The following is a 19,298-nucleotide window of genomic DNA, read 5'->3' as shown; positions in this document are numbered from 1 at the left end:
TCTTCGGCGGCAATTAATTCGGCGGCCGGTCCTTCCCTCCAAGAGGGACTGAGGGACCCACCGCCAAATTGCCACCGAAGACCCAGATGTGCCGCCCCTTCCCATTGGCCGCCCCAAGCGCCTGCTTCCTCCGCTGGTGCCTGGAGCTGGCCCTGATGCCCATCCCACAGCAATCACTCTGACATGTAAACCCTGTTTAAAAACTTTCCCAACCTGCTTTTTATTCAATGAGAAACACATATTTAATCCATTGAGGGAGCAATAAACATGCTAATTAAATGTGTCCTCCTGGGAGACAAACAAAAGAGCACCTGAAAAAGAGAAGAGGAGGGGGAAGAATATGAGAAATAACTTCACAAGCGTGATCAGCAACTAAAAGAGATTCGCTTAAAGTGATGATGTCACTTGTGTGCAGCTCAAAAGTCAGCATATTTTTTGCTTCGCATCTCTTTGTAGTGTCAGTGTAATACCCACCACAGGCTGATTTCCTATGTAACAGTTTGTAGCTAAAATCCTGCTCATGGCACCTCTTTGTAATGACTGTTTTACTGTGAACTACTTGTCACTAATGATCCCAGTTTTAATTGTGTAACTTTGTACACTGTTTTTTCTCTTTTCTGTGCCCTTTCCCTAAAAAAGAATGGAAACATTTATAAAGGTAATAGAAATATTTGCTAACCTGTGGTCTGTTAAAGCTATTTGATGACGTTGGACAAAGCTTTGCAATGTATGATATTTCCCAGCTTTTCAATGGAAAAAAATAATTGCAAAAGTGAAAGCCCAAAAGTTTTACACAACCCATTCTGATCTGTTTTGTACAACCCATTCTCATCTGGCATTTCCACGGTATTGAAGGCTTTTTGGTACTTCCATAGAACTGTGAGGTTTTATTCCAGACCATCTCCATTTTAGATAGAAAATATGCTAAAAGTCTCTGCCAAGTAGCTTCACTAAATCTAATGGATGCATATAGTTTAAAAAAAAAAGTTTAGTTTCTCAAGTAAATTATATGTAATTGAAATATCAATTTTAACCTAACTTTAAAGGCTATCTAGTGATTCAGGTAAAAGCATTGGGTTTGATCTGCCAACCAACCAAGCAGTGAGAAAAGTTCCTTACTTTGAAATAAAAAAATATTATAACTTTTCTCATTATATTCAACCAAAAAACTTTACAGTTTGGCATGAGGGTATTGCTCTTATAACACCACACTTTGGGAGAGATTTAATTTTATTTCAACTCCCCATTAAAAAAAATAAACCACCCCAATGTTTAGGTCTTTCTGTAATTAATTAAATGACCAGTCAGACAAATAAATGCCCCAGACAAATATTTCTACCAGCTAAGTGGCCATTAAAATGAACCAAATTCTGCTTTCATTCACTTCAGATTTACATGGGTATAACTGAGGGCTGCTCTGCATGTAACTATTCCAACAGTTTAGCTGAAACTGATTTTTAAATCAGTTTAGTTAAACCCATGTGGACACATTTCAATACATTTACAACTGGCATATATCAATTTAGCTTAAGTCAGAGTTTGTCTATATGCAGTTACACCAGTTGTAGGTATGATGTTAAATAGATTTAGTTAAATCAGCACAACTCTGTGTGTGTGGACACATATCAGTTTAAAATTGGCGTACATCAGTTTAGCCTGCATCTATAATTTACACTATATATTTACAGTAGGTACTACTACCCTTCTAATTTAAAAATGTAAGGTAAACCAATATAAGCCAGCTTGCATTAACATCAGAGTGTCAACACAGAAAGCTGTACCAGTTTAACTAAGTAGGTTAACATTACCCTGATAGTTAAGCTGGTGCAACCCTGGCTGTAGACCAAGCCTCAGTTATTGATTTGAGTTAAACCAGTGCAGTTTTTGTGTATAGAGAAGCCCCATTTCGTTCAGCTGCAGTCACATCTCCTTTCCTGGTTACAGTGACACAATGGATCAGCTACAGTTTCGAGAGTCTTTTAAACAGCTTGGGTCTGATTGCACCCTCGTATCATCTACATCATGTACAAAACAAAAGCAAAGGAAGTGTCACCATGACAATGAGGAATGTAGCATTTAACATCCACTCTGAACCCACAGGGTGACTGACTGCACAAGTTTGATGGTACTGGGGAATCATTTTATCTTTAGTTGGTGCAAAAAAGAAAGGGAACAATTTAGGCCAATCAGATTGCTTGACCTAAATCACAGAATATTGCTTCATTTCCTCTTAAATGTTTTAAAATGTCCTCCTAGGGACACAGGAAGCTTATATAAGAAAAAATGTCTCTTTCTCACCCCCGACCAGTCTGTGTTAGTTTCATCTAGTTACCAACACAGATTATTATTTCAATAAGACCCTGATTTATGGTCTCTAATATAAACAGAAAGTGGGTCTATGCAGAAAAATCATTTCTAAAATGCTATAGCAATGAACATGTACATTTAAAAAAAGTCAGAGTAGGACACACTGTATAATTCTGATGCATGAGCAAGTCACTCAGCCTGTTTTATCTACTGCAGCCAGTAATCATCTTCATCCCTATTACTGAGGTTTTACTTAGCAGTAAAGTAACACTGTGAAAACAAACCCTCCTAGAAAAAAACACTCCAATCAGCTGTGAAATTCTATCAGTGTACAGAGGATGAATAAAAATTATATTATGTAGCCACTCGAATGCTGAGAAACTTTACCTGTGGATGACAGCAAAGGACAACTGCAGGACTTTGCCCCTGCCCCAGAGTCTGTTGGTCCACAATGCAGCAGGATGCGCTAGCAATTTATCAACTCTGTCACTTTGCAAGCCTTGAGTGTTTGGAAGGAAGGGTGTCAAAAGGAAACTCCTGATTGTTGTCAGATCACAGCATTTCAGAGCCTGCACCCAGGGCTACTCAAATAAAGCTAAAGCCTCAAGAGACCAAGATATGTAGTCCATCCACACCTCCTTTCCCTGGTGGGAATTAGATCTCAGAAGGCGTAGGTGAGAAATCAAATAATCCTCCTTTATTTGTACTTAATTAGAACAAACTCAAAGTGGAAAAGCTAATATAGTCAGCTATGGACTATCCACAGAAGTTCAGGGATTTGTTTCTAGCTGGTAACAGATGCCAATTCTCTCTCCTCTATAAACAGAGTTCAGTTTACTATGACATAACATGGGATCTATTTTTGTCACCACTTTATACAAATGTGTTACTCTCGTGATTTCCATTCAGGTCATTCAATGACAGATGCTTTGGCTCAGGCTGTTCATAAAACTACTAGATTCTTCCCCCTCCCTATCCTTCTCCCCACCCCCCGCTCAGTTCAACTCTTGGACAGCTATGACACGGAGCTTGTGTTTGCATTCTATTCTGGTAGGTGTGAGTTATGGTGATACCATTTAAACCAAAGGGCTCAGAAATGCATGTCAAATTAAACCAGTGACTAATCATGGAATTTTGCCTCTCTTTCTGCCTCCAGGCACAAGATTTATATGCTCAGAAATCCCTTTTGCTCTACTCCCTGGGTGCTGATTTGATCTTCAGCCCAGATTTCCTAACATAGTGAGAGAAGATCACCAAACGTGGTCTGTTGTCCCACGGTCAGTGAGATCTAAACTTATCTAAGTTTGAAATACAAACAAGGCTCAGACAGAAAAAGCAACGGCAAACGTTCTCATCACTTCCCCCCCTCATCTGTTTCTGCTCAACGCCATGCACTGTCAGCCGCAGACGAGCTCTTTGATTAGCCTGCAGAGAAAGAAGGAGCGAGAGAGACGTCTGAGCCGACGCAAAATTCCATGTCTAAAGACTGTCATCTAGCTCCCACATCCGTCACATGATGGCCAGCCAAGCAGTAGCTCCCCGCAACTGTGGACTTTCCATCCTTCTGCGTGAAATGGAAGCAAGAAAAGTAAGCATCCCAAGGCTGATACTAGGTTCAGCTGTTTTCTCATTGAATGAATGCGTTTAATTCACTGCAAATGTGCTAAGCTAGCCCACTAGGGCCTGATTTTCTCGGTTGGGCTTTTCTTGACTAGATGGAGGCTCTGATGGGCATTCTTACAAAGGGACCTACAAGTTGATTTGTGCAACTGTTCTAATTGGTCGGTGCATATTAATTTTAATAAATTAGCTTAAAGCATCGTATTATGCACCATGAGTTACTTCCTGGCCTACTGCAAAGCACACTGCAGTACTGTGCTCTCCCAGTACCAAATGCTTAGAGCCGAAGGCTTGATGTGTGATATTTTACTGAAGGTGAAGGAAAATGAGTTTCCTGCACACAAGTCCCTGCTGGCCTGCTCCAGTGATTATTTCAGAGCTATGTTCAAAAGCTACACAAAAGAATCCAAAGCCAGTGTCATTCACCTACAAGTCATCTCACCCACCGGTCTCCAGCATGTCCTGGATTTCATTTATACCTCCTGGTTGCCCCTTTCTTTTGAGAATCTGGAGGACACCCTGGAAGCTGCCAGTTACTTGCAAGTGACTGAGGCTATTGGCCTGTGCAATCAGTACTTGGTTAACAACCTGACCCTGGAAAATTGCTGTTTTTCTGCCAACATTGCCACCAAGTTCTATCTTCCAGATGCTTTGTCGGCGACAGAAAAATACATCATCAGTAAACTCTGGAAACTTTTGGATTTGCATTTCATGGAGCTGCTCTTACTGAACTTCAGATCGTTGATGGCAGTGGTAGAATCCCCTGACGTCCCTATGGTGAACGAATCCTGCCTCCTGAATCTAGTGCTCATCTGGCTGAAGCATGATAAATCCAGGTTGATTCACAGAAGCAACCTATTAGAACATATAAGATTTGGTCTCATCCCAGTGGAAGATCTGAGAAAAGTCTACACTCAGTCAGAAGTGTCTCTCACGACACCTATTAAATGCTTGATCATAAAAGCAATAAACTACCATTCGCTAGTTTTTAAACAGCCCATCCTGCAGGATAAGTATAGCACCCTGAGAAACCAGCAAACACGCATCATCCTGCTAGGAGGAGGGACTTCCAATGAGGGACTGGTCAGCGATGTGATGGCCTTTGATGTTTACAATCACAAATGGAGAACTCTAACGCAGGTGCAGGACAGAGTACAGAATCACTGCATGTGTGTGATTGGAAACTACCTGTATGTGCTTGGTGGGGAAACAGCAGATTTGCAAAGTGACATGAAAAGCACCAGTTTGTCAGTTACAAACAAGGTCCGTCGTTATGACCCAAGATTTAACAAGTGGACCCAAATCACAGAAATGCTTGAAAAGAGATGCCAATTTTCTTGTTGCATCCTAGATAACAAGATCTTTGCAATTGGTGGGCGAGGCGAGACCGGATCACTGCATTCATCTGTTGAAGTCTACAACATTAGCAGAGACAGATGGACAAAGGCTACAGAATTGCCATGCAAGATGCATGGCCATGCCAGTACAGTTTGCAAGAACACGATCTACATCTCAGGTGGCAAATACACAGATCAAACCAACACAAGTAAGGATGTGTTCTCTTTGAGCAGCTTGGAAGGACAGTGGAGAAAGCAAGCCTCCATGAGCATTGCTCGATTTGGACATCAGATGGCAACGATCAGAGAGGCCATCTTCACATTTTTAGGACTGTATGAACCATTCTCTGAAATAGAAAGGTATGACCCTGCCCCAAACCAGTGGACTCGCTTAAGGCCATTGGTCTATGACCGATTTTGCTATGGTCTGGCTGTGGTAGAGGAAACGGCACTTCTCATTGGGGGAAAGAAATGGCAAGACTCCCAGGAGGTGCCAACCCAAGATGTGGTGGGTTATGATATAGACAATGACTGCTGGGAAGAGATTTGCAAACTTCCCTTACCTTGGTATGGATTGCAGTGTGCAGTGCTACAACTCTCAGAATTGGCAGAAACTAAGGACACCCAATAATAGTGGAGCCAAACTTCTGAGTCAATGCTTCCAACGACTGAAGAACAGGACAGCAGGGCAGCCCCAGAGGAAAAAAGACAATTGCAACTGCACTAAATGTAACAGAGTTGAGGTTTTGCTTTAGTAAACACCCCACACAGTGCTTATGGACAGGAAATCAGGCCCTAGCATGCGAAAAAATGTGCTGTGACTTGTATAGCTGAAGGCAGGTTTTGCCAAGGGCAGATATGGCAAGTAGCACATCCTGAAAGGACGATGTGGAGGAATTCCAATGCTGTACTTCCTTGGAAGCATTTAATAGCTGTCTAAAGGCAGATTTTGCAAGGGTTAAAAATGTAATCTCTATTTTTTTTTAATTAAAGGTCATTTCCCCAGATGGTAAGCGGTATTGAATTTTATACTATAGCTAAGCAAAATGAAAGTGTAGTATATAAAGATCAGAAAATTGTTGCCTGTAACAGCTTTAATAAGTAACACTTGGAGGATGGTATTATTTGAGTAAATAGCTAAGTGAGCATGCCTTAGCTAATCAGCAAGAAATTACTGCATGGAGAAGAGGGATTGGATAAAATGTAGCCTTAATTATGGTTATATATTAAACCATTGATTGTTTGATATAGGAACTGAACCAAGAGGGGAAGCGACCTTTCTGTGAAATAGCTTTTGTTATGGCATGCCCTTCAGGGTGGGGCTTTAAAGTGTGCTCTGTACTGGCACAGTACATATTTGCTGTATCAAAACCACACATTAACTGAGGCAGCTAGTTCTGAATGAATATAATTATTATAAGGTACAGTGGAACATGCAACAATAGTTGCTATATCCAGCTACTTAAGTGAGTACATCCTGCATACTGTGTCCTGCTAGATGATGATCAAGATGATGGTGAAATTCTTTTTAACTGTTGAACCAATTTATGAGTGGGAAATGAAGTAATAAAAGCTTGATTTTTATCAAGGACTAAGAAGGAAAGAAAGTTAACTTGACTCTTTTGAAATTCTATATTAAATGTCTGGTTATTCCAGAGAAAGCAATTGCCTCACTTCACGTTGGCAATACTGACAGAGTAATAGGGAATGGGTTGGGAGGACATTTTAAGGCACTGTAAAATGCAGTTATGTGACTAGATTCCAGAGTGTGATTAAAGATTTAATTTACTCAAAACAAATTTCATATTCATTTAAAAGCTAAATTTATTTTAGTTCATCTTGCACTGTTCCCGTTCTAGCCTGAAAGTTAATACAGTAAAAATATATCTGTCCAAGAGCATTTAGTATTCTATTAAGAGAAGGCAGCACAACGAATGGGACAAATGTTCTCCTCTCTTTCATGCTAGACTAGTTTAAATTGTAATGTTTAATTTTCACCTTTTACAGCAATCAAGCTGACTTTTCTAAAGTAAAGTGCAGGCAGAATAGCTGTTGCATAGCAACGGATCTACATTGTCTAAACTGCCTTAGTTTCAACAAAGAATCAGCTACGTGATGTGCATATACATCCATCAGATATAAAGGATTTTTATATGAATATATTTACTTTTGGTCCAGTAAAACAATAACAAGAGTGTAAATGCTTGGAACAATAGTACAATTCATTTCAGATCAAGCATTTTTTGTTATGAGAAATATACAAAACCTCACAAATTTAATATACAAGTCAGTACCCATGCAGTAAATAAATGTCCAGTTTATACAAACAGATTCTTCTAAATGATACAAATATTACACTGGATTCAGAATTCCGTACAAACATTCATACATGATTCGTCAGCCATGTTGACTTGAATTAGAATTATTTCAAATGGGCTGCAGAAAGGCCACACCTCTGTACAATTGTGCAAAATCTGCAAAACATTTGCAATCCAAAATGCAATTAAAAAAAAATCTGAAAACAAATAAACGTAGAGACACTCCTCCTTTCTTGCCTTCATCCCAACAGCAAAGATAACTACCAGTAAATATCCGAGCTCTTAAAGTTTAAGTACATTCACTGAGCTGTACAGGCAATCGTCTAAAGCTGGTTCAGTGAACAACACATGGTAAGGACTACTAATGGGTGCTTTTCCATTTGCCATGAGTATTATCAAACCATGTCATGACTCTTAACTTCTGCAGCAAAACATTAAAAAGCAGCACAAATATTTTGTCATGCTCTGTTCACTTTTCATAAACAATAAGCTGGTAAAGGATAAATACATGATTCAGGATTTTCCTCCTCCATGCCCATTCCAGGGCACGTGCACAAGTCTAAGTAAATGCTTCACTCCTGTTCCCTGGGTTGTTTCACATGGAGCTGAAATCTTATGTAAGTTTAAAACATTTTAATTGGTTTGTGAACTCAACAGAAGCTGGAGACATCCGTTCCTCTTCAAAAGCAAAACAGAGGCTTTTTAGTTGTCACTAGTTTTTCAGATTATATTCTTGACCTTGTTAATATCACATTTTTCCTGCATACACAATGTTGAATTTAACAAGTTAGGAAACAAGTAGGAGATTAGCTGAAAAATCCTATTTACTCCCTCTCTGCCATGTGGGAGTTGACAAAGTGTTTCAGATTGAAAGCAGTAAGTTGGAATCCTTTTCTTTAGCTACTTTTTTTGGATGAGTTAAACATCCTTAACAAGCACGATTGAAGTCTGATTGCTGTCATTGCAAAAAGCTGCACATGAACCTGATACCATCAGTGCAAAAGCAATCATATTATTAATAATAAAGAATCAACAATAAAATTAAGGGGGGATAACATACAATTTGGTCTTAATTAAAAATACAAACAAACAAAAGAAACTCATTTGCACTGATGATAAACCCGTATTATAGGTCTCTTACAAACCAGCTTTAAAAAGCATGTGATAGTTAACACCTGAACTTTTGATACTTGAACTTGTCAGTGATTTTTTTTTGTTTGTCCTTATTTCTTTATCTAATTCTTGTCTGTTTTCATCAAAACTCAGCGATGATCACTGCTTTACCTTTTTGTCTGTCACTTAAGAAAATTCCTAGAGTTTTTCATTAAATATAAAAAAATGTTTTATTTTCCACATAATCAAAATAATACCTGAACTCCAAAAATGTAATGCAACACTGGAATTATATAGTATAAAATTATATTTTTAAAGAGATCAACTGACCTTCAGTCACAAAACCTTGATCCTCTAGAGCTTTCATTTCAAAGCTCGTCATCTTCCAAAATTTATTTTTTTAAATATATTTTTATTTATTAAAAACCATGTTCATTTGTTTTGCACAAGCTAAACACAAGCTGAGCATTGGTAGCATAAAAATATACAAATTCCCATTACAATGGGATCATGGACCATGTAAGGTTTACTTCACACAGCTTAGTAACATTAAAATATAATTTACCAGACCTCCCATATATTGATAGAAAAACTACTTTTGCACTGAGTAAAGGATTGGAATGTAGCAAATTGACAAAAAAGAAGACACTTATACATGCGTTTCAATGTATGAATGGGTGTGTGCTAAAGAGGCTATAAGTGCATCTACTTCAGAAGAGCCATTTACAGGGTCCCTTGGGGTACTGTTTTGACAAATATCCAAGAAGAGATCAAGGTACATTTGTTTCCATTCTTGAAAGTCTTTAGATGTTAAATCTGGATTATCGAGAACCTTATCTATAATGGCTACCTCTCCTTCTCTGGCCTACAAAAGAAAAAAGAACAGAGAGTGATAAATTACTAGCAAGAGTATCTCATAAATGATGAGCAACTTAACAAAAGGGCAAGCACATGTAAGACACAAAGGCATTAGAAAGAGGGGGGCATAGTGAGCCATTGATTTTAAGCCTTTTGGGGTCTACTTAAGAATGATGTCATACATGGGTCAGGGTGTTGGACATGACTTGGGTTGCAGAGTTTCCCTTCTTATTACCCCTTGATCTGTTATGTAAAAACAAATCCCTTGCTATTTACTATTAGCAGCTTTAGTTTCTAAGAAAATGTTTCACACTGTAAAGTGCCATCTGTTGACTTTTCTTGATTTCGTAAGAAATACTGTGTTAGTGTGTGGGATGCAAACAGATGGCCTGACATCAATCAGTACAGGGAGGCTTTTCAGCTGTGCTCCTCACTGTGGCATCTGAGCACTACATGTGAAAAAATAATAAATATTATATGGAGATATGCCTATCTCATAGAAATGGAAGGGACACAAAGGTCATCGAGTCCAGCCCCCTGTCTTCACTAGCAGGACCAAGTACTGATTTTGCCCCAGATCCCTAAGTGGCCCCCTCAAGGATTGAACTCACAACCCTGGGTTTAGCAGGCCAATGCTCAAACCACTGAGCTATCTCTCCCCCCAAGGATGTTTTAATTAGATAACTGCTCTTCATTAAAGATCATAAATACATCTAGTAGGCCCAATACTCTGGCCCAGTGCAACTTCCTCCCAGCGTAAAGGATATGTCTACACTGATTCGCAGCACGGGTGGACAGGCTTGGTAAGGGTGATGGATGTAGTTAAAAAAAAACAGCCTGTTTTGTCTTTGACCTGATACACTTGAGGCTGGTACCAAGAAGTAGTACATTTAAAATATTATTAACATGTATAAAGCGATCTTCATGTTTAGAGTGCTTTGCAAACAATAGCTTATTAATGTTCCCCAGAGTAGTTGCATATTCATTTTGGAGATAGGCAAACTAAGGCAAAGCTGAGATTAGAACATAGGAACTCCTGCTTTCCAGACCTGTGCTCGTACTACCGCACTGTGCTTCCCGGGTGCTGTATTAATAAATCATGGGTATTATGTACCTCCTTACTACTCGTCAGTGAGTTTACACCTTCCAGGAGGAAGGACAGTCTTGTGATTAAAGCACAGGACAGAAAGTAGAAAACACTTGGTTCTGTTTCTGGCACTTTCCCAGACTTCCTGTGTGAGACTTTGGGAAAGCCACTTGAAAGCCTTACTTTCCCCCTCTAGGTCCCAATTCTGCAAAGTGTTATGTATACATTTAACCTTACATACTCTGAGTAGTGCTATTGCCTTCAATGGGACGACACTCACAGTGAGTAAAGTTAAGCCTCTGTGTAAGTCTTTGCAGGATCAGGGCCGTATTGAATGGAGATAATACTGTTTAAGTGCCTCTCAGGGGGTTTGAAAGACTTAATTCATTAATGTTTGTAAAGCACTCTGAGACGAAAGCTGCTACCAAAGGCCAATTTATTTAGTATCTAGTGGCTTAAAATGTAGTAAGTTAAATTTAATATAGATAACTGGGCCTCAAGGAAGATCCAGCATAAGAGTATCTATTGCTTGCTGTGCTTTAAAGGAACATCCCTGGTGTAATCTGGAATAGCATGCACTGCGATAACTTTGTGATGATCAAGGGGCTAGACAAGGTGGTTAAAACTTCAAAATACAAATGCTCTGTTTTAAATGTAGGGCCATTATGACAATATTTGTATGTATCATTACGGCCATTTATGTCATAAATCTTTGTGCCACCTTCAGGCAGAAAACAAATGTTCAATTCTTTTCTAGACAAGCTTAGTAATCATAGAGCAGCAACATTGTAAATAAAACTGCCACTTTCCAAACGATTGACTTTAATTAAGCTTACTCTCTGGTAATGATATAGCACGTTTATCTTAGTAAATAAAAATGTTTTGGGGAAAAAAGGGGGATTAATACCTCTTCTGAAAATTTCAGCTCAAATCATGTTTAACTGGGTAGGGCAGGAGCTCACAGAGATTTTATCTATTGAGAAATAAAATGGATTCCTCCCCCCCACCCCAAGACGCTTTTTCTCGGCTCTAAGAACAGCATTTTCCCATGTCTCTCTTTTGTTCTTTTCACACACAAGATTCAGACTGCCCTCCAGCTGAGTACAGTTAATCTTTGAATACAATATAATAAGATCCAACTCTTTGGTGGGATTTCCCCACCCTCTATTATCTCACCTTTAAAGTGCTTTTCAGAATTCGCAGTTGGTGCAGTTTTTCATTGACTACTGGATCGCTACATCTTTTTATAAAAAACTTCTTGTACTCCAGCTTTGTGGAAATCCGGTATTCTCCTAAAGGCGACAGACTGGCCTGCTCCAAGGCTCTGTACAAATCTTGCAAGGAGTCTGCTGGCTTTTCTTCTACAGTTTCAGCTTAAAAAAACCAGGAAAAAAAAAACCCAAGAGAAAGGAACAGTGTATAATTAACATGGTTATTAAAAACCCATAAAAGCCTCCCTAAAAGCAGTATTTTTAACAAACCCAGAAAGGGATCATTTCACATATAGGGAGAGTATTCCACATCTGCCAAAATCCGCCCCCCCTCAAAAGTATTGCAAGTCAAACACTACCTAAAGCTATTTTTCTCTCTAATTATTGCTTACGTAAATCACTTCTAGATACGGTACTTTTCAAGAGAAACAAAAGCAAAACTTTTGACAATACAAAGCTTTCTACAAAGCAGAAAAAAAAGATTACAGGGTATAAGTTTACTGTCATAATAGACACTCTAATTACAATTAACCATAATAGTAAATTCATAAGCTATTACAAGAAATGGGAGCAAGAGGAGCAGCCTACCAAATGAGAAGGAACTTCAGGTGAGAGATCCGACGGAAAAATAATCAGGGGAAGGAGGTTTAACATTGTCTTGGGGTTTTTTTTCCCTTTAGGGGATACAAAAAGGATCTCAAAAACAAAGTAAAAATGTGCTGCAGTTCAGGAGGCGGCATTTCCCCTAGGATTTGTGGGGGGAGGAGAGGGGGGAAGACTGTTTCTGCATCTGAAGAAGTGAGGTTCTTACCCACGAAAGCTTATGCTCCCAATACTTCTGTTAGTCTTAAAGGTGCCACAGGACCCTCTGTTGCTTTTTACAGATTCAGACTAACACGGCTACCCCTCTGATACTTTGCGCTACAGTAATTCCTAGAGGTTCAGCTTAAATTGGGGCCCTGTTGTGTTAGGAACTGTACAAAGAGTACATCTTCACTACCCGCCGGATCGGCAGGTAGTAATCGATCTATCGGGGATTGATTTATCGCGTCTCATTTAGACGCGATAAATCGATCCCCGAACTTGCTCCTTGTCGACTCTGGAACTCCACCAGAGCAAGAGGCGGAAGCGGAGTCGATGGGGGAGCCGCGGCCGTTGATCCCGCGCAGTGAGGACCCAAGGTAAATCGATCTAAGATACATTGACTTCAGCTATGTTATTCTCATAGCTGAAGTTGTGTATCTTAGATCGATCCCCCCGCCCCCAGTGTAGACCAGCCCTAAGTAGACCAGACACAAACGGGTGGGAAAAAGGATGAGCTATTAATTTTGCCTCACTGATTCTCCTGCACATATTGTTTAAAAAAATATTGCCTGTGAAAGCACTAAAAGATAAGACGGCATTAGAGAGAGGAGGCCTCATTTCTTCCCTGTCAGTAGTGCATGGTTTCCCATCCGAACCTAACCTGCCCATCTCCTCAACCAGCTTCTGAAAGAACCACTTGTCGGAGTGAGATGGTCATTCAGACTTAAGCACATGCCTGACTTTAAGCACACAAGTTAAGTGCCTTAAATGTGAGCACTCACATGCTTAAGTACCCTGCTGAACTGGGGCTTCAGTCTCCATGTATACTCAGACATTAGCTTTTCTACTAACACTACGGACAAGGATGCTAACTGGTGCTAATGGTGACAGCAGCTTTCTGGGGGGTAGATACATGCTAACCACAAACTGGACTGAGACCAACTACTCATTTCACAGAGGCCAAACAAACATCACACAGTATAGTAACTACTCACCTGGGTCAGTTTCAAACAGGGAAGCTAGAGAGAAAAAAAACCTGTCTCCCAGAATAATACTTACATTTATATAATGCCTTACATGCTCAAAGCACTTTACAATCATTAATATCAGCAGAAATCCTCAAAGACATGCAGTCCTTTGACTCTTCTATACATTTCTTTAATCTAATAGTAATTTGTAAAGCACACGTTTTGTTTTAATCGTCCTATACGTGAGGAAGGATTACAGCTCTTCAACTGAGAGAGAGGTTGTGGCTTTGAAAAGAGCCTTTGGGTTGTTGCATGTTTTTCCTCTAGACCCTCTTACTATATAATATGCTGTTGGGAGACAGTCTCTGATTTAATCACATATGTATGTAGGCAACATTTAAAGACAAATCAAAATGACAAGATGCATCATCTTTTTTTTCTTTTCTGTTATAAAAACTGTTAATGGTTAAAATTAAAGTAAAAGACTAAATAAGTGAATCCTAATACACTGGCTCAAATCCTTTGTGTTTTGATTTTTCTGCTTTCTTAGAAATGTCGCTAGGCCTCAATTTTAGAATTTCCATGAGACATTATAATGAAGAGGAACATTAGTATGGTCCGTGTATTCACGTTTGTTTGCATCTTCCAATGTGTCATTCTAGTGCTCTAAGGTGCTATCTTAATGGTATCTGAGTGATTTACAAAGAAATCTGGATAAAGCTAAATCTGACAGCAGATTATTTTGTCTGTTTCTCCCTTCCTTTTATCCCTTGTTATATAAAAAGTGAATCTTTCTCCAGTCTCTTTCCTCCAGCAACAATTTTTGTTTCATATGACCATGCTCTCTCCTCATGGGTGGTTAGTAGTTATTATGGGAAAACTGTGCTGAAGAGATGAGGTTTTTATAATTTAGCCTGAAGCTGTCCAGATTCAATGGCATGTTAATCTCTTGTGGCAGGGTGTTCTATGGCCTGGGGCCAGCCACTAAGAAATCTCTCAACCCTATCATGCATTTCACAAGTTACTGAAAATCCCAGTGTTCCCGATGAGCAATTAAGAGGCAGTCCTTGAAACGGTTTAGGCTTAACCCATTTAGGGTTTTGAATAAGAAGAGCAGTACCTTAAATTCACCTGTAACTCTGCAGTTCCAAAAAGCACAGGTGAAGTATTTGCATCAGCCTGTATTACTAAATAGTCAATCTGCCACTGTCAACATCAACTGAAGTTCTTCAGGGCTGTCACATTCATGCTAAGATAAAGAATTATGCAGTAACTGAACCTAGAAGCCATCAATGAATCTGTGAAAGGGCCTGAGGGGTAACTTGGGCAAGAGAATTTCCATTTGCGGTATCACTATCACCAGATCAATGATTTAAGATGGGGGGGAACATCTTGGCTGGATGGAAAGTGGTATGTTTGGTAGCAGACGCTATCCTGATATTGGCAGCCATGAAGAGTCCAGAAGGCCCCCGTCTGCACCCCATCCTGATGACTGGCAGACAGATGTACTCAAAGGATAGTGGTATGGTGTCAGCCAATTCTTTGAAATATTTCCCCTCTATCCACATACCTCACCTCCATCTTGCTTGAGTTTATCTTCATCCAGGCACTGATATCACTTAGGGACTGGGGTAGTCATCTGCATTTGGGAGTAGGGCTGGGCTTTGGTGTGAAGGATTGAGCAGTGAGGAAAAGAGAGCCAGTGAGGTGGCTCTGAGCATTTAGGATTCGCTCTGCATTTAGGCCCCTTTGTTAGTGATGTCAGATACCTTTGCAGAGGCTACATCACCACCTTGTTCCTGTGAATGCTCCTGTACCCTGGGAAATGATAAAGACGATAGCACTGCTCTTAGTGAGTGGAGCTGCCCCTCAATCAGCTCCTGTGGGGGAGTGAGACTTTTCACTTAATAACTTCATTTTAAAGCTTCACCCCAAATTTGTAAACGCTGGTGAAACCTTTAGCTAACTGGCTAACGTCCAGGGCTTTAAAGATGAATTGCAAAAATTTACTTTTTTAAATACCTAAATCTTGCTAAGGTTTCCAAAGACTTTAAAAATATACAAGCTGTGAAGGGATGGATTCTCTTTCCCCCTAATTATTCCATGACAAAGGGGCAAAGGATGAGGGACAAGAGTGACAGTTCATGGACAGTTAAATATTAACATGGAGGTCCAAGTCCCAACACATATGTTAGAGGGCTGAAGCCATTTTCCCCCTCTGTGGGTTCCTAAAAGAAAAGTTCCTGAGGGAGGGTAAGCAGAACTCCCTCTTCTCCTTCACTTCCTTTCCTGAGGGCAACCACCATCATGGTAACATCCATGTGGTAGCAGTTGTCATGCTGTTGTAGATGTTTGTTGTTCGGTTGCTGTAACTCTGTACTAACCCTCTTGCACGGTGTGAATTTGGGTATGAGTGGAAGATTGTCCCCTTCCCCACTCAGCTATCTCCTTTCCTTTCTATTTCTTTTTTGTCTGCATGGCAGGTGTGGTTCTTTGGAACTGTGGTGGGGGCTGGGAGTTTACTGTCAGAATTGGTTCCTATGATTAGAAGCTCCTGATCTCACAGATTGAGAGACAGAGTATTTCTAAACTGCAGTGAGACACCTGCGGCTGACCCCTGCCAGCTGATTCGGGCACGCAGGGCTCTGGCTGTGGGGCTGTTTAATTGTGGTGTAGACATTTGGGCTCAGGCTGCCGCCCAAGCTCTGGGACCCTCCTAACCTCTCAGGGTCCTAGAGCCTGGACTCCAGCCTGAGGGTCAACACCACAATTAAACAGCCCTTTGGCCTGAGTCCTGCAAGCCTGAGTCAGCTGGCATGGGCCAGCTACAGATTTTTAATTGCAGTGTAGATATACCCTAAAGGACATGGTACCCTAAAAGCAGCATGATTTGAGATTAAATTAAGAGTGTCACCCTTTTAACTTTGATCTAAGCTAGCTCATGGTTAAGTGACTGGGTTAGTAATACATCCATTTGCCAATGGAAGGCCTCAGCTGGGGCTGTAGCTGTCTGATATGTTGCACTAGCATTACAGTTTCTTTAAGGAAGAATCAGGCCTCAAGGGATACCTGATTCAGATACAGAACAGATTCTGGAGGAGGGCTGTAGGCCTAGAGGGATTCACAGACTGATTTTAGAATGGCACCACAAACATTAGGTTGTTATTCATTATTCTGAGTTGGCGCCTGAGTCCCAGACTGCACTTCTCTAGCCACCTGGCTCCTCTGAAAAAATGGTTTTAGGATTTCCATACACTGACGAAGGTGAGAGTCCCTAATCTGGAACACGGATTGTTATTCCTGGCCGCATCCATTTCTTGAGCAGCTTTTTCACTTGGGTATAGAACAGCCCCACATGTACTTTGCGGCACACTAGGCCTAAATTCTATAGCGAGGTCTCCAATTGCTACACCAGAGTGGTGCCAGTCTGTGACAATGAAATTTCTGCTGCAGATTCAAGTATATTCAACATCAGACATTTTTTATTTAATTAAAGGTAAAACTGAATAATACTCAGCACAGAAGCAGCTGCATTATTTTGATATTCAAGTTTCAATTTTGGAAGGTTTCTGACATGTATTTTACACTGCCTCTGAATTTACAAAGAAGCCAGAAACATTTTATCAGGAAGCGAACATGGAGGTTTTTTGCAGCTGATGAGGAGAAAGTTCATAGAATCATAGAATATCAGGGTTGGAAGGGACCTGAGGAGGTCATCTAGTCCAACCCCCTGCTCAAAGCAGAACCAATTCCCAACTAAATCATCCAAGCCAGGGCTTTGTCAAGCCTGACCTTAAAAACCTCCAAGGAAGGAGATTCCACCACCTCCCTAGGTAACCCATTCCAGTGCTTTACCACCCTCCTAGTGAAAAAGTTTTTCCTAATATCTAACCTAAACCTCCCCCACTGCAACTTGAGACCATTACTCCTTGTTCATCTGCCACCACTGAGAACAGTCTAGATCTATCCTCTTTGGAACCGCCTTTCAGGTAGTTGAAAGCAGCTATCAAATCCCCCCTCGTTCTTCTCTTCTGCAGACTAAACAATCCCAGGTCCCTCAGCCTCTCCTCATAAGTCATGTGCTCCAGCCCCCTAATCATTTTTGTTGCCCTCCGCTGGACTCTTTCCAATTTTTCCACATCCTTCTTGTAGTGTGGGGCCCAAAACTGGACACAGTACTCAGACGAGGCTTCACCAATGCCGAATAGAGGGGAATGATCATGTCCCTCGATCTGCTGGCAATGCCCCTACTTATACAGCCCAAAATGCCGTTAGCCTTCTTGGCAACAAGGGCACACTGTTCACTCATATCCAGCTTCTTGTCCACTGTAACCCCTATATCCTTTTCTGCAGAACTGCTCCCTAGCCATTCGGTCCCTAGTCTGTAGCAGTGCATGGAATTCTTCCGTCCTAAGTGCAGGACTCTGGTTGGGGCTTTTGGTACCACATCAAGGGATGAGAAATTATTTGAGTTAAAGACATGCAGATACACTTTGGACTTCGGCAGTGCAATCCCATTTGTGAGTGATCTGAGTTTTGTGGGTTGGTGGGAGTTAACTAGTGTCCTGCCCCAGATATCCTTGTCAATAACCAGTTGCTCCATTATTCCTCTTTACATTATTTCCCTCAATGTATCCAAGATCAACAGGTAGAACATTAGCTGGATATTGCTACTAAAATGGTCAGAGTCAAATAGTTACTATTGTTGATATTTACATAGCAGTATTAGGTTTCAGATGTAACTCTTCATTGAGTTGAACAGGAGTAGGCCAGACCACTGAGAAGTATTACTGTCTGTTTGCGGGCTCGGGAAGACAACACTGAATCAGTGACATTCAGAGGGTTGCATATTCAATCCTATGGGTTAGAGCATGATTCTGTGGCAGGGGACAGATGTTATAGACAGAGTCACAGAAAACACAGAGCCCTGAGCATAGATTTCTCATCACCCTTCTAATCTCAGTCTCTAAAGTTTTGTTACTTTCTTCAGAAGCTTTTCATATTATTATATCAGCAGAGGTGACTTCTTATACCTTCCATTAGTCCTCTGCCACTAAAGGGGACTTCATGAACTACAGACCTGTGAAGCTTTTACAGTTAAGAAAGGTACCAGAAGAACTACAGATTGCATCCAACACTATTAGCACACACATCATCTGTGCAAAGGTAACACAACACCATCAGCCCTCAGCTTTGTCACTCACCAGGCTGAGTGTGCAGGTGTTTCAAGGACCTACAGTCCTCCTTTTGAGGCTTGCAGGCTTTTAAGCACCTGCTCATCATATTTCTGCTGTTCTTCCCAATGTCACTAAGATTCCTTTCCTCATCTTTAGGTTCCTCTTTCCTTTTGGATTGCCAACCACCTGAGCATATCTTCAGTATTTTGGGGAAAGAGGGCTTTTGCAGTTGGTGAGGTCATCAAGGCAGTTGCCTCTTGCCATTTCCTTTTTGTGGCTACATTCCTTTTCTCAATTCCCCTCCACCTGTCTTCTATCCTCCAGGCTCCCTACATTGTTTTCTTCTTCAAAGAATTAAATGTTTTGCTTTGCTAACTTTACTACTTGGTTACATGCTTCATCCAGCTCCTCAGCTCCTCACATGCTTAGCCACTACTCACCTGTAATTAATTAACGATGCACTTGAACAAAATTACCCTCTTCTGAAAACCCTGAGAA

The 19,298-nt window shown here is 40.6% G+C and overlaps 2 protein-coding genes across 3 annotated transcripts in view; one reads left to right on the top strand and one right to left on the bottom strand.

The window, feature by feature from the left end:
- The first annotated feature begins 4,037 nt into the window (after positions 1 to 4,037).
- LOC113406160 (kelch-like protein 34) lies at positions 4,038 to 6,044 on the top strand. Its single transcript, XM_026649169.2, has one exon. The coding sequence runs from the start codon at positions 4,141 to 4,143 to the stop codon at positions 5,893 to 5,895; it is 1,755 nt and encodes a 584-aa protein (XP_026504954.1). The 5' UTR covers positions 4,038 to 4,140; the 3' UTR covers positions 5,896 to 6,044.
- Positions 6,045 to 7,166: 1,122 nt separating this feature from the next.
- LOC113406244 (connector enhancer of kinase suppressor of ras 2-like) overlaps positions 7,167 to 19,298 on the bottom strand; it is a 357,746-nt gene continuing 345,614 nt past the window's right edge. For both annotated transcript variants that reach the window (XM_026649850.2, XM_026649851.2), the window contains 2 exons: positions 11,817 to 12,013; positions 7,167 to 9,560 (listed from right to left, as the gene is read on the bottom strand). In XM_026649850.2, coding sequence (XP_026505635.1) covers positions 9,345 to 9,560; positions 11,817 to 12,013 — 413 coding nt within the window. In that variant the 3' untranslated portion in view covers positions 7,167 to 9,344. The remainder of the gene's footprint in view (positions 9,561 to 11,816; positions 12,014 to 19,298) is intronic.

The sequence above is a fragment of the Terrapene carolina genome, unplaced genomic scaffold, assembly GCF_002925995.2.
Source record: "Terrapene carolina triunguis isolate 2854851 unplaced genomic scaffold, T_m_triunguis-2.0 Scaffold23, whole genome shotgun sequence".
Taxonomy (NCBI): Eukaryota; Metazoa; Chordata; order Testudines; family Emydidae; genus Terrapene; species Terrapene triunguis.
The sequence above is the reverse complement of the archived record's forward strand: the minus strand, read 5'-3'. Positions and strand labels throughout refer to the sequence as shown.